This window comes from Lolium rigidum, chromosome 5, assembly GCF_022539505.1.
Source record: "Lolium rigidum isolate FL_2022 chromosome 5, APGP_CSIRO_Lrig_0.1, whole genome shotgun sequence".
Taxonomy (NCBI): domain Eukaryota; kingdom Viridiplantae; phylum Streptophyta; class Magnoliopsida; order Poales; family Poaceae; genus Lolium; species Lolium rigidum.
In genome coordinates, this window is record NC_061512.1 from 201,800,014 (window position 1) to 201,813,410 (window position 13,397).

General features: G+C 44.4%; 1 protein-coding gene across 1 annotated transcript; it reads right to left on the reverse strand.

The window, feature by feature from the left end:
• Nucleotides 1-2,802: 2,802 nt before the first annotated feature.
• LOC124655416 (trimethyltridecatetraene synthase-like) lies at nt 2,803-5,067 on the reverse strand. The gene is made up of 2 exons (XM_047194315.1): nt 4,064-5,067; nt 2,803-3,565 (listed from the first exon to the last, which is right to left on the reverse strand). Exons 1-2 carry the CDS (start codon nt 4,997-4,999, stop codon nt 2,948-2,950), a joined length of 1,554 nt encoding a protein of 517 aa, XP_047050271.1. The 5' UTR covers nt 5,000-5,067; the 3' UTR covers nt 2,803-2,947.
• Between the last annotated feature and the right edge of the window lie 8,330 nt (nt 5,068-13,397).

Below are 13,397 nucleotides of genomic sequence, written 5' to 3' on the forward strand. Positions count from 1 at the left end.
TAGGTTCAATCCTAACTTCATTGGACTTGAGCTTCACAACATCATTGTCTTCATCTTGTAATGATGGAGGTAGTAGTTTGATTGGGATGTCCTCATCACTTCCCTTATCGGCCAAGCTATCGTGGGGTTAGAGGAAATCGAGGGTTGCGTCGTTGGCCGATGGCTGCGGTTGCCTCCATGCAAATGAATGTGACAACAGCGTGCGTCACTTATGTCCAAGCACAGGTGGAGGTAAGTTTCTTCCCATCTAATTCATTAAATTTTAATTTTCCTGTTTTTTAATTTTAAGTTTCTTCCTAATTTTCTCCTTTTCTTTCTTCCATTAACTAAACAAGATGGCACTCTCGAGACTGTGCTACAACTGGCTTAGTTGCTGGAATATGCTATCGGTGAATTGGGTAACCCTTTAGGTTGGAATTTAGCGATAATGAGATAAAATATATAAGATGTTAGCCCAAGCGTACTTGAAATTTTGGTAGCATAAGAAATTTTGTTGAAATTATCTGCAGAGAAAAAGCTGCATCTGCAGTACACTGGTTTGTTATGTTCAAAATAGAAATGGGATAGCCTAAATACTCTTGTTGTTGTTATTCCTTTTCTAGCTATAAACTGAAGTGTCAATGTGTGTTTAGAATGGTCATTATGTGTGGATTTTGATAGGAAGATAATGATTTCTATATCTGTTTAATTTATCTGTAGGTTTACTGGTTCCTGTCGCAGCAAGTTTGGTTGGATATCAGAAAATCCTAGAAAAAAAATGTTAATTGAAAAAGTATGTTATAACTGGCTTTCCTGGATAGAGTTCATACTTCAGCGAGCAAGCAATATTGTGTGTAGTACAGCTAGCCAACCATATTTCGAGGAACGCTTTTAAAATTAGTTGTTTTGGAATTTAATTCTGACAAAAGCATGGAGAAATAGTGAAGTTCTTACAACTATTATGTTGTGTCATGTTCTTACAGCTAGTAAACTAAAGTTCCAAACAGGTTACAACCCGGAAATTAGAATCCATATGCAACTGAACACCTAAATTCTTATATTCCTCCAGTTTATGTTTAGCTGATGCATTTTCTCATGTTGCATTTTCTGCAAGATGCAGAATAAAAGGGTAGCTAAAGTACACCTCCAAAATATGATACTTGTCATGTCATAAATGAAATTCAGATGAGTCCTTTATGCCATCTAAACACATTCTTGTTGTAATTCGAAGAGTATATGTTCTCACTAACTACGAATAGAGGGAGTGTATTTTCTGTTAGAGAAAAAATATATATTCGTTTTTTGGTGGAAAAAAAGTCAGTTCAAAAATCTTGGGTCATGGCACTTAACATGACCAGCACCTCGTATTACACAGAATAATCCAGTAGTAGAACAACAATATCCAGTGCAACGCAAACCTGAAATGAAGAAGATGATGCCTTTTGATCACTAAGGGTAATAATAAAGGTAAATTCATCAAAAAAAATATGCTACAATTAATTACGCTGGCATCCAACATAGGCCAATTTAGTAGCAAAGCTGCAATTCAAAAAAAAAATGTATAGCAAAACTGTAATGCACCACAATGATCAAATAGTGGAAAAAAAAAGATCTGACCTTGCATTAACGTAACATGTTCTCCGAATTCACTGATTCAGAGCTTTGACAACAGATGTTCTTTCTGCAGAAAGAACAAAACAACAAATAAAACATTCTATGGAGAATAAACAAAGGAACTGAGAAAGTATGTAATATCATACATAAAAAACTGAAGCCTTGCATATTAACATAATAGTATTGTTATTGTTTCTGGAGATGAGACATGTAACTAGAAAATACAAATATGAATTTGTCTAAAACCGCTAAGTTGAAATGAGGGTTCATTGGCTTGCTCAGAAACATATCTCCATCATGCAAGGAAAAGAAAACAGGGGCGGACAATTGAACCACTCTCAGTGAAATCTCACCTCTTTCACCCCAAGTAACTCTATTCAAATGCAAAAATCTTTCTCCCCAATCAATACTGATCTATGTTAGCTTGTGCCAATCATATATCAAAGATCACAGTGTAACTAAAAAAGAGAAAGAGAACATAAGGATGTGGCAAGCTACAGAGTATACGATTTCCCCTTTATTCCACTTAACTCTACGCTTCACGTGAACAACATGATGACCGGAATAATACAACAAAAAGTGCAAAAACAAAAGTATTAATAAGGAACTAGTAAGTATCAAGGTTCAAACACTCTTCCTCATATTGAGTGGAAACTAGGTGTTTGCCTTCTTATTTTCTAAGTTGGCATTATGAGTTCAAATGAGACTTCTTGCATTTTGGGATGTTCAACATCAAAGATGGGTTTCGAGTGAGACAGATAATATGTGGCTTGCGAACACGACAGTCAGCCAGCAAAATACATATTTTTTTAACATAGCAAGTGTAGAAGGGACCTAGACGGTTTCAGTCATGGATTATAATTGGCTAAATATAGCTTTTTGTTGGGTCTTGGTTTCCAAAAATTTGACATCATGGAACAACCTTTTCGATCATCTTCGTATATCTAGCTACAAAACTATAAAGATGCCTTTAGATGGATTTTCACCAAAGTGGGCAATATTCTGTCAATTCGATCTGTACACCATCGTTACCGTCTTCAACAGGATCAAAATATTTAGTGTCGGTGCTATCTTCTTATACATGTTTAACCTTAGCACGTTGAGCCCATTTCAACCATTCCATTTATCTAAGGTGTTCACTTTATCATTCGCATCTTTATAATACAAAATGATGCTGAATTAGCACAATCCTACTATAGAGCTACAGAGTATACAATTTTCCATTTATTTCACTTGACTCTACACTACACATGAACAACATGACACATGACCGGAATAATACAGCAAAAAGTGCAAAAACAAAAGTATTAATAACGAACTAATAAGTACTTGAGTCACACGTATGCAACCGTGTTCATTCGTAGAGGTGAGCTGGGAGCTTGGGCTCCACAACAGCCTCAAGCGGGAACTTGCGCGGAGTAGACAGACCGAAGATCTCCTCCATGTTCAGCTCCACGCCATGTGGGAGCTTCCACTCGAAACCGTGCAGCAGGTTTGCCAAGCTCACCTGAATCACTTTAAGTCCCAGACTATACCCGGGGCACATCCTGCGTCCCGACCCGAACGGCAGCAGCTCATAGTCCTGCCCCTTGACGTCGAGCCTGCTGCCGAGGAACCGCTCCGGCATGAACTCCTCCGGCGCGTCCCACAGCTCTGGGTCACGCCCGATGGTCCACACGCTGACGAGCACCCTCGTGCCGGCAGGGATGTCGTAGCCACCGATGGAGGTGTCCTCGCGGGAGAGGCGGGGCACCAGCATCGGTGCCACCGGGTGCAGCCGCATCGTCTCCTTCACGATGGCATCAATGTAGGGGAGGCTCGGTATGTCCTTCTCAGTGACCCAACGGCCACGGCCGACGATGCGGTCCAGCTCCTCTGTCGCCTTGGCGAACACCTCGGGCTTCTTCAGGAGCTCCGAGAGAGCCCACTCCACCGTCACCGCTGAGCTTTCTGTGCCGCCAGCAATGAGATCCTGCACGTGCCAGGGTTAATATGAGAATGTTGCATCGTGATCTTAAACTGAGCAAACATTGAGCAGCTGATGTAACCGTTGTGATTACGTAATTAACTGCGTGCACACAGGTCTACTGTCTACAACTGAAATTTAGTGTGTTGCACGCACTTGCTTCTGAAATTAAATCATTTTGGTACAGTTTTTTTGGTGGAACTTCTTCACATATTTAGTACCTATCACTGCACTCGGTGGGGCGTACCTATCAGCAACAAGCCCGTTAGATTTTTCCCAGATTTGAGTGTTCAGATAAGTGGAAGCGGTTCTCACTGAAATTATTGGAGGCTGACACCCATAGCAAACGATGTACTAATAGTGACAAGACATCTATAAATCAGGCACAATCCAAATATTCTTGTTCCTTTTTCTGCTTTGAACGATGATGCTACTGATTTTGTTTTCACTCTGGCCAGCTACTGCAACTTTTAGTTCATTGTTAGGGAAGGAAAGCGCACTGACCTGAGTGAAAGCTTTGACGCCCTCCCTGTTGAGCTTGACCTCAAGATCGGGGTTGCTGGCGAACTGCAGCAGCACGTCGACCATGTCCTTGGCCACGAAGCTCTCGCCGTCGCGGCGGCGCTGCTCGCTGTGCTCCTCCACGACGTGCTCCAGGAAGCGGTCGAACATCTTGCTGAGCTTCTTCATCCTCTTAATGTACCCCTGCAGGTCCATCCAGTCGAGGCACGGGATGGAGTCGCCGATGTTGAGCACGCCGTTGAGGAGGAAGAGCTCGTCGATCATCCACTTGAACTCGTCGGGCGTGGTGATCAGCGCGCCGCTCTCGTCCCTCACCTCCTTCTCGAGGTACTTCTTGCCCATGACCATGCGCGTGATCACGTTGAGGCTCACGGTGGACAGGTAGTCCTTGATCACCAGGGTGCGGCCGGCGCCGGCAGCGGTGGCGCCGCGATGCAGGTCGTGGAGGAGGGCGAGCACCTCCTCGCTGCGGATGTACTCGTAGGACTGGAGGCGCCTGGCGCTGAAGAGCTCGGTGAGGCACATCTTGCGGGCCTGGCGCCAGTAGGCGCCGTAGGGGGACCAGGTGATGTCGCTGTAGTTGTAGGTGGTGTGCTTGCCGGCGGCGAACTTGGGGCGGTCGGTGAATACCACGTCGTGGGTCTTGAGGAAGAACTTGGCCATCTCCACGGAGGAGCCGACGACGCAAGGGAAGGAGCCGAACTGGAGCTGCATGAGCGGGCCGTACTGCTTGGAGAGCTCGTGGATGGAGCGGTGCGGGAGCGCGCCGATGAGATTGAGGTTGCCGATGATCGGCCACGCCTTGGGACCCGGCGGGAGGTTGTACTTGCGGCTGCTGCGGCGGCGGAGGACGGCCTTGAGAAAGATCACCGTGGTGAGCACGACAGCGAGGAAGGACACCCACTGAGGAAGCTCCATTGGGATGGAGAATTTGGCTGGCTTGCTGAGCAGGTACGTTGGTGATGTCTTCTGGGTTCTGGCTGACTCTTGAGCTGGTGAGATGGTGCTGCATCTGCGCGCCAGCTACTTATACTAGATGTCAAGGTGGAAGCTTAGATGTGACTTGGTTGGAAAGGACGGGGAAATCGGGAAAGGACTCGGGAAATTTTGACCAACATACTAAAAAATAACGAGATCACGCGGCCACACGGGATGCTGTGGAGGACGTGCCGGTCTGAGTCTCCTCCTTCGTCTGACGTCATGTATTTCTAGTTTGTTCTCCAGACTTGTTATGTGTGCCCAGCTCTCGTGCTGCTGGCGGGTCTGTGTGAGACTCTTGGTGTGTGCCCAGGCTTCGAGCTGCGGGCTGTGTTGTTTTGTTTTGCTATCGTTGTGAACCGAGTTTATAGCATAAAACTACTACTTTTGATGCTAAATTTCGGAAAACTACCAGTTTTCGCTCCAATCGCACAGAACTACCACATTTGGGCGAGTTTGTTTCAAATAGCACTGATCGTCCACTGAACGCAGATTGACAGCGTTTATGACAATGCGGGCCCGCTGTCAGGCATGACGTGGCGCCTTCCGTCGACGAGCCGTTAACGGCGTGCGGGACCCACCACTCGCGGACGGTAGAAGAGGCACGCGCCCCTGTCCGCGCGCGTTACCGACCGAGCCCGTGCCTTCTCCCCTTCGAAGCAGCGCCGCCGAGGCTCCCGCACCGCCGTCGCCCATTGCCGCCGCCGCATGCCTAGCTGGAACGACGGCGAAAGCTCGCCGGAGCACCTCCCTGTAAGTTCTTAGCCTCTCATCTCTGATTTCGAATTTAGGGTTAGGGTTCTTATTCCGATTTGGGATTTTTCGATTTCTGTCGATTTAGGTCAATAAAGTTCATTTCTTTTGCAATTTCTTGTCGATTAGGACTTGACTGCCATGGATTACGTCCCTGAGACATGCGCGGACCTCTCATTCTCTGGAGTTGCTGTCGGAGCGGAACGCTGCCGCGTTCATGACTTGGAGCCGACCAGATGCGTCGCATTTGAGGGTAGTTTGACCGGGAGGAGGTTTCTCATGTGCAGCGTTCAAAATGTAAGTGTTGTTGTCGATTTTGTCTATAATTGTTGTAAAATTTAGTTAACAGAATTCAGTTTAGTAAATGGTAGTTCAGTTAAAGTGTTAAAATGAATGATTGCACATGTTAATGGTACTTCAGTTCTAATTCTAGATTTCTATTTGTATGAATGATAAGAGACCATAAGTATATCATAGTTTAGTCTTTTTCTTCACTTATTTAGTTGCAGGTTAGTTCATTGCAACTAAGAGAGCATAAGTATATTTGTAAACTAAAACTATATGTAAGGCAGTTGCAGGTTATTTGATTGCAGCACTATTTTTCATTAGTTTGTTAAAAATGCAAATTCTGCATGCCTCTAAGTAATTGCAAAATTACTGTTTTTGTAGCATGTGGAGAATTGTGGTTTTCAGAAATGGATTGATGTAGAAGAATGGCCAGAAGCTCTGCAGAATTCTTTGGGAAGGCTGTGGTCTATGTACCATGAGACTAGTGACAAAAGAATTGAAGAGAGGCTTGAGAATGCCAAGTTGGTTCAAGAGTTGGTCGAGGAGAGGGACAAGTTCAAAAAGAACTACTACAGTTTAATGGATGATGTTGACAAATTTATGAAAGACCAAGAGAAAAGGGTCATGGAGGCAAATTTAAAGAAGATGAATGAAGAGAAGGAAGCTATCTTTGACTCGGACAGGCCTCGCATTGGAAGCTGAGGTGATGAAGCTCAATTCAGAGTTGTTTGATTTGAAGGAGGAGAAGAAGCAGTGGGAGTCGATGAAGAAGCACTGGGAGTCAATGGAGAAGCTTAGAAAGGAAAAGTGGGAGAAGAAAGAAGAGGCATGGAAGGAGGAGAAAAAGAAGCTAGAGTACACAGTATTTGACCTCTTCAAGGTTAACAGTGCAAACAAGGAGAAGCTGCTGCAGATCAAAGGCATTATAGGAGAAATCTGATTTGATTAATGTCATTTTATGTATGCTGGGTTTATGTAATATGTATGCTAGATCTCGGAAGAATTCTAAGTAAGGTTATATGTAATATGTATGCGGGATCTCGGAGAATTCTAAATTAGGTTTATGTAATATGTGTCGGAGAATTCTAAAGTTGGTTATTGTGATATGTATGCGGGATGTCGAAGAATTCTAAATTTGGCCAGTGAGTTGTTATAAATGGTCGCCGGCAGTTTTTAGTCACGGCGGCGCCGCTCATAAGAGGTCGCCGGCGATTTTTAGTCACGGCGGCGCCGCCCATAAATGGTCGCCGGCACATTTGACAACAAATGTGTCCTGGGAACATTTATCAGTGCTTAAACTCATCTAGCACAACCTGATGCAATTCACTTAGCATTGTTTGAGCTTTACACATAGCATAACCTGATGCAATTGAACACATGCATTGTTTTAGCCGGACACACGGCACTTGGCAGTTGGCAATTGAACAAACACACTTGGCATTGTTTCAACCTGATACAAACAAACACAGTTGGCATTGTTTCATCCTGATACAAACAAACCATCAAGCACAACCTGATGCAATTCAACACATTGTCTTACACAATAACACAAAGTAGCTTTGTGATAACCTGAGGCAAACCATCAATTACACAAAGTAGCTTTGTGATAACCTGAGGCAAACCATCAATTACACAAAGTAGCAGTTTCTTCATCACTTCTTGTAGCTACTCCACCTTCCAGCATTGAGATAGCCTGCCATCCTTGGAGTTAACTTGGGTTGTCTGCCAACCCTAGAAGCCCTTGGTGCACTGAATGCTGGTAGCCTTGTTGCTGGAGGTGCAGCAGCTTGCCTTGGACCTAGTGCTGCTCCAGCTGATTGCCTTGTTGCTGGAGGTGGTACAGCTGCTTGACTTGGACCTGGTGCTACTCCAGCTGCTTGACTTGGACCTGGTGGTGGTCTTGCTGCTTGCCTTGGTGCTGCTGGTGCTACTTCTATTTGCCTTGCTGTACTTGTAGTGGCAGAAGTGGAGGAGCAACCACTGGTCCTATTAGGCTGCAAGTATTAGGCATGTGTTAGCAAGCACTTGACCTTAAAATGTGTACAAGTATCATAGCTACAAATCTATGCATGGGTATTAGGCTGCAATTTACCTGGTGATTATTTTTTCTTGATTGAAGCCCTGGCCTTAATGGTACAGTACATGTGTTATACCTGTGGCCTACACGATTGCAGTTGCTGCAAGTGATTGATGTCATCCTTGATGTGTCTCTAGGTGCTGGAGGCTCAAACTTGCCTTTCCTTCTCACAGTTTGTTTCCTCCCCGGCCTATCCCTAAACACAGGCGGGTCGATATCTTGCGTGTCCGTTGTATTCCGAGTCCTCGGGTCCGAGGAACGGGATAAGCGTGTACGAGAAAGCCTTCTCGTACATAGGCTTTTTGAAGAAGTCGTGCACATAATCTTCGGCATGTTGTGACAACTTCATGATTGCAGCCACTGCATGGTTGCAGGGAATTCCTGTGAGATCCCACTTTCTGCAAGAACAAGAGTGTTTCTTAAGATCCACGGCCACAATTCTTCCACTAACACTTGTCACCTGCCAAAGACCAGCCTCTGCCAACTTAGCAGTACAATCTCTGGACCACATCTTTGCCTCAGCTAGCTTCTCAGAATAGAAAGGAGTGATCTCCCATCTAGCCCTAGCTGCTTTGTCCCTTGTTCCACTATACTTCACCATGAGCTTGTTTCTGATTCCTTCAAGCATTGTTCTAATTGGCTTGTTCCTCACATTTAAGATCATTTTGTTGAAGACTTCACTGATGTTGTTGACCACAAGGTCAGTCTTGCAGTTAGTGTCAAATAAATGTCTTGCCCAAGTTTCAGGAGGGATTTGGGCCAGCCAATTGTATGCCTCTTCACAGTCAGCTTTCATTGCAGCCATTGCAAGATCAAAACCATTTTTTGTATATGAGTAACTTGCTGCATCCATATATTTTTTCAGCTCAGGCCCTCTAAATCCTGCCGACTGAAAATTGGCATAAATATGTCGCAGACAGACTCTTTGTGGTGAGTTGGGGTATACTTGAGAAATTGCTTTCAACAATCCCTACACAAGAAACATTGAGTAAGAAAACTAGCATTTATTATTATACATAGCTAGGTTGTTGAAATGTCAACATATGATAGTGTCCAATGTCAACAATCTAACCTTTTGTCTATCTGATATGATTGTGTAATTGCCAAATTGCCACGACTCTCCAATGCGAGTACCTAAGCTGGGTTAAGAACCATAGCCGACTAGCAGTGTCTTCTTTGTCGACAACACCAAACGCAATCGGGAATATGTTGTTGTTTCCATCTCTACCAGTTGCGGCTAAAATCTATTGTCCAGTAGTCAACTTGATGAAGCAACCATCAACACCTGCATAAAATAAGAAATGAATTACATAGAAAAGTGCAAACAATATGTAATAGGAGTCAATGTATATATGGAGTTGGATTACTACCTATGAAAGTCCTGCAACCATTCAAGAATCCCTGCAAAGAGGCATTCAGACATATGAAGAGCCCATGAAACCTTGGATTACGACTAGGATGCTCGACAAGCTCCTTAGTGGTGACAACACACCTACTGCCTGGATTTGTGTCTAGAATTGCCTGTAAGTAGTCCCTGAGCCTAGTATACTTGTGCCTTTTGATCTCCCATGACAAGCATCAAAAGCCTTCTTCCTTGCCCTATAGGCTTTGCTCCTAGGCACTTCAACACCAAACTTCAATTTTGTATTTTCAATAATAGTGTCGACACAAGTATTTGGATCTATCCTCACTGTGTGGACAGCTTGACCAGCCAGCCAATCAATTGATACTCGGAGTGTTTTCTCCATGAGGAATACAAGTGTGTGTTGTGCCATATTTTCTCGAGCGGAAAGTACTCTCATGCGCTATCTGTGAGGCTGTGAGATAGAATTTGCAGCCTTTTTCCTTCCCTTGTGCTGTGCATGTAACAATGATACTTTAAGGAGTGTTCCCGTGATAGGCAAAATTTCTCAATTGTGCAATGTGGTAATTCCTGAGAGCAACTCTGAATTCATATACATCTTTGAAACACAACTTCTTGCAGAACTGAAGATGAGCATCAGCCCTGTGTGGATCATACCAAACCCTCTTCTTCAACTTCTTAAGCTTTCTCTTCCTTCCACATGGAATCTTGTGTTTCTTGGTAAATCCATCATCATCACTGTCTCCCACATCACCTGGGCTGTTGTCCTCATCACTAGATGGCACAAAGTCTTCCCACTGGTCCTCTACTGCTTCATAATGAGATCTGCTAGTTGGGCCAGGGTTCAATGCTTGTTTTTTATCAAAGGAGTACTCCTTGTCAAAGTACTCCAGTTCTGCTACCTCCTCACCATCACTCTCTTCTTCTTCCTCCTCATAAATCTCTTCTACATTTGTATCTCCTTCGTAGTGCATGGCTGGGTTTGATCTCCGCTTCCTCTCCTCATCAAGCTTATGCATTATTTCAACAACCTCTTCATCAGGTTCCTTTTCTTTTTTCTGTCTCTTCAATTTGTGCATTAGTTCTTATTCCTCTCGCAACCAATTTGTTCCTTTCTTCAAGATTGTACTCGACAAGGATAAAAGAAAGCATCCTCATCATCGGACATCATATCAACAGGAGCCTCGCATCCCTTGAACATTGCAACTTTGTTGAGTGCCAACATGAAGCACATCCGTTAAGTCAATTGCTACTGGCACAAATTCTTCATTATCTGAGATGTAGTTGACACCATTGTAGTCAACAGAAAACTTCACAGGGACATCCAGCACTTCAGCTTCATCTTCCTCCTTATTGAATCCAGCTGGCCAAACAGAATTCTTCTTCAACACAGTAATATACACAACTTGTTCAGCTTCATACAGTGCTAGCATCTCTGAGATTTTGCCCATGCTATCAATTAATTCCATTCCTTCCACACCTCTCCCTTTCTCTTTTACATAATACATGTTGTCCCTAATACCATACCCATATGATTCAATCAAAGATAACAAATTCAGAACTGTGATGTCAGATCGGCTCAACTTTCTTTCAAGGTTATCTTGACCAGGGAAATGAAATTTGATATCCCAAATATCATCATCCAGCCTAGCAAAGGATAAATGCAAGATTATATAAAAAAAGGTTCTATGTTCCATACAGATATTTAAATTAATTTAAACCTAGCATTGCTTAGATAAGGGTACATTTAAATTAATTTAAACCTAGCATTGGTTAGATAAACCTACCTAAATTTGATACCACGGAAAATTTGCTCAATAAGCATTGCCAACCGAAAATAACCATGGCCAACAGAAATTAAACCTAGCTAAATTTTCTACCAGCCTAAACAAGCATGGGGAGTAACTACCATTTGTAATCAACAGCAAATGTCCAGTGAAGCATTGGCATTGGCAAAGGAAAAATCATTGGCAGCAACCGACGAGGCATGGAAATGCTAGATGGTTTGAGAAGTTGAGGACTTACTCTACACCATCGAATCCCGATGGCCAACGGTGGCTGCTCTTCGCCGGCGAGGGTACTAGCGCGTAGGCGAGATCTGCCGGCAAGCTCGAGTCCATGCCACCGCGCATCCTCCCTCCGCGGCCCTCCGACGAATATGCGCCGCCGCTTCCGCCCGCCGACGAGCCGGCATGGCCGCCACAGCCGCCGACATCGCCGGGAGTCGCCGCCGCCATCGCCGGGAGGGGAAAAGGGGATAAGCTAGGGTTAGGGCACGGGCTCGGTCGGTCGGTCACGCGCGGACAGGCGCGCGTGCCTCTTCTACGGCACGCCGTTAACGGCTCGTTGACGGAAGGCGCCACGTCATGCCTGACAGTGGGCCCGCGTTGTCATAAACGCTGTCAATCTGCGTTCAGTGGACGATCAGTGCTATTTGAAACAAACTCGCCCAAATGTGGTAGTTCTGTGCGATTGGAGCGAAAACTGGTAGTTTTCCGGAATTTAGCATTAAAAGTAGTAGTTTTATGCTATATACTCTTGTGAACCTTGTGGCCGTGGGGCTTTATTAATTTAAAGCCGGGCTCTGCTCGAGCCTTCTGTCTAAAAAAATAACGAGACCAGAGGTGAAGAACCTTTGGTTTATTTTTAGAGAAGAACAAGAAACTGTTGAATATTCATATATTCATACCTATGAGAGTTGAACTCGGCCACTGAGCTATACTATCATGATTGTAGTACAATAATTTAGCAGAGGATACTTCCTTCAAAAAAAAATTAGCAGAGCGGGAGATAGAAACAAAAGGTGTGACTTTCTCAGTCGATTGAGAACTAACTTCGTGCTCAGTTAGATGATGTTACTAAATCTCAGTTGCAACTCATAAGTAGCACGAATCACGATGCAAATTAAATGGTGTACCATGACCGTTCCAGATCATCCTATCATAATAAAATTTAGCAGACCTCTGTTGAACAAGTATAATTTATCATTGTGAATGCTAAACATGCAAGTACTCACAAGGTTTTTTCTTTCGAAAAAGTACTCACAAGGTGGAGGGAGATTACAAACTAGGAGAAATGAGTTCATGCTTCAGCAAGCCCAGTTCGTTGCCATCGACATCAAATGGACGAAACAAGGTCAGACATGAATTATATTAGGTTAGTATTTATGCAATTTTCCGATGTTGCATACCTCCTCCGTTCTCTTTTAATCTACATCTCGAAGAAAATCAGACAATTTAGCAACGCATTTATAAATAGTACTTGGCCTTGGTGCTTGAGTAGTCTCAGAGGAAACATAGCACTACTAACTCTAAATACAAGGAAAGAAAGAGATGTTTTGACTTTTTCTCGGGGATTTTGCCACAACTGAAGTTTTGTAGATGATGCTCTTAGGGCATCTCCAACTGCGCGACCCAACGTTTGGGGCCTTTGGGTGGCCGAGCGGACACACGGACAGCGGCCCACGTCCGCGTGTCCGTTTGGGTCGCACGCTACGCCCAACGCGCGGACGCAGCGCATAATCGAAGAAATAGAAAAAGAAAAGTAAAAATGCAAATTTAAACGAAATTTGATTAAATATATGCCCTATTTTGGGCAAATTTGTACATAGCCCTATTTTGGGCAAATAACTAACAAAAGAAGCCCTCTATATGGGCTTTAAAATTTAAACTAAAAACCCTCTATTAGGGTTTGGTCGATGGCGCGGTGGCTGCCGGTGCGCCGCCTAGCCCCTGTGGGCGTCGTCGTCGGCGTCGACAACGTCCCCGGGCGGCGAGGCACTGTTGTGGCTCGAGCGCGCCGGGGACTCCAGCCACGGAGACCACAGGGCCTCCTCCCAGGCCGAGTGGGGGTCCGGT

Bases quoted from the DNA above. Each gene is read 5' to 3' on its own strand.
- LOC124655416 (XM_047194315.1), bottom strand. From the start codon at position 4,999: ATGGAGCTTCCTCAGTGGGTGTCCTTCCTCGCTGTCGTGCTCACCACG. The intron at 3,566-4,063 runs GTCAGTGCGCTT...TGGCACGTGCAG, and splicing joins GCGTCAAAGCTTTCACTCAG to GATCTCATTGCTGGCGGCAC.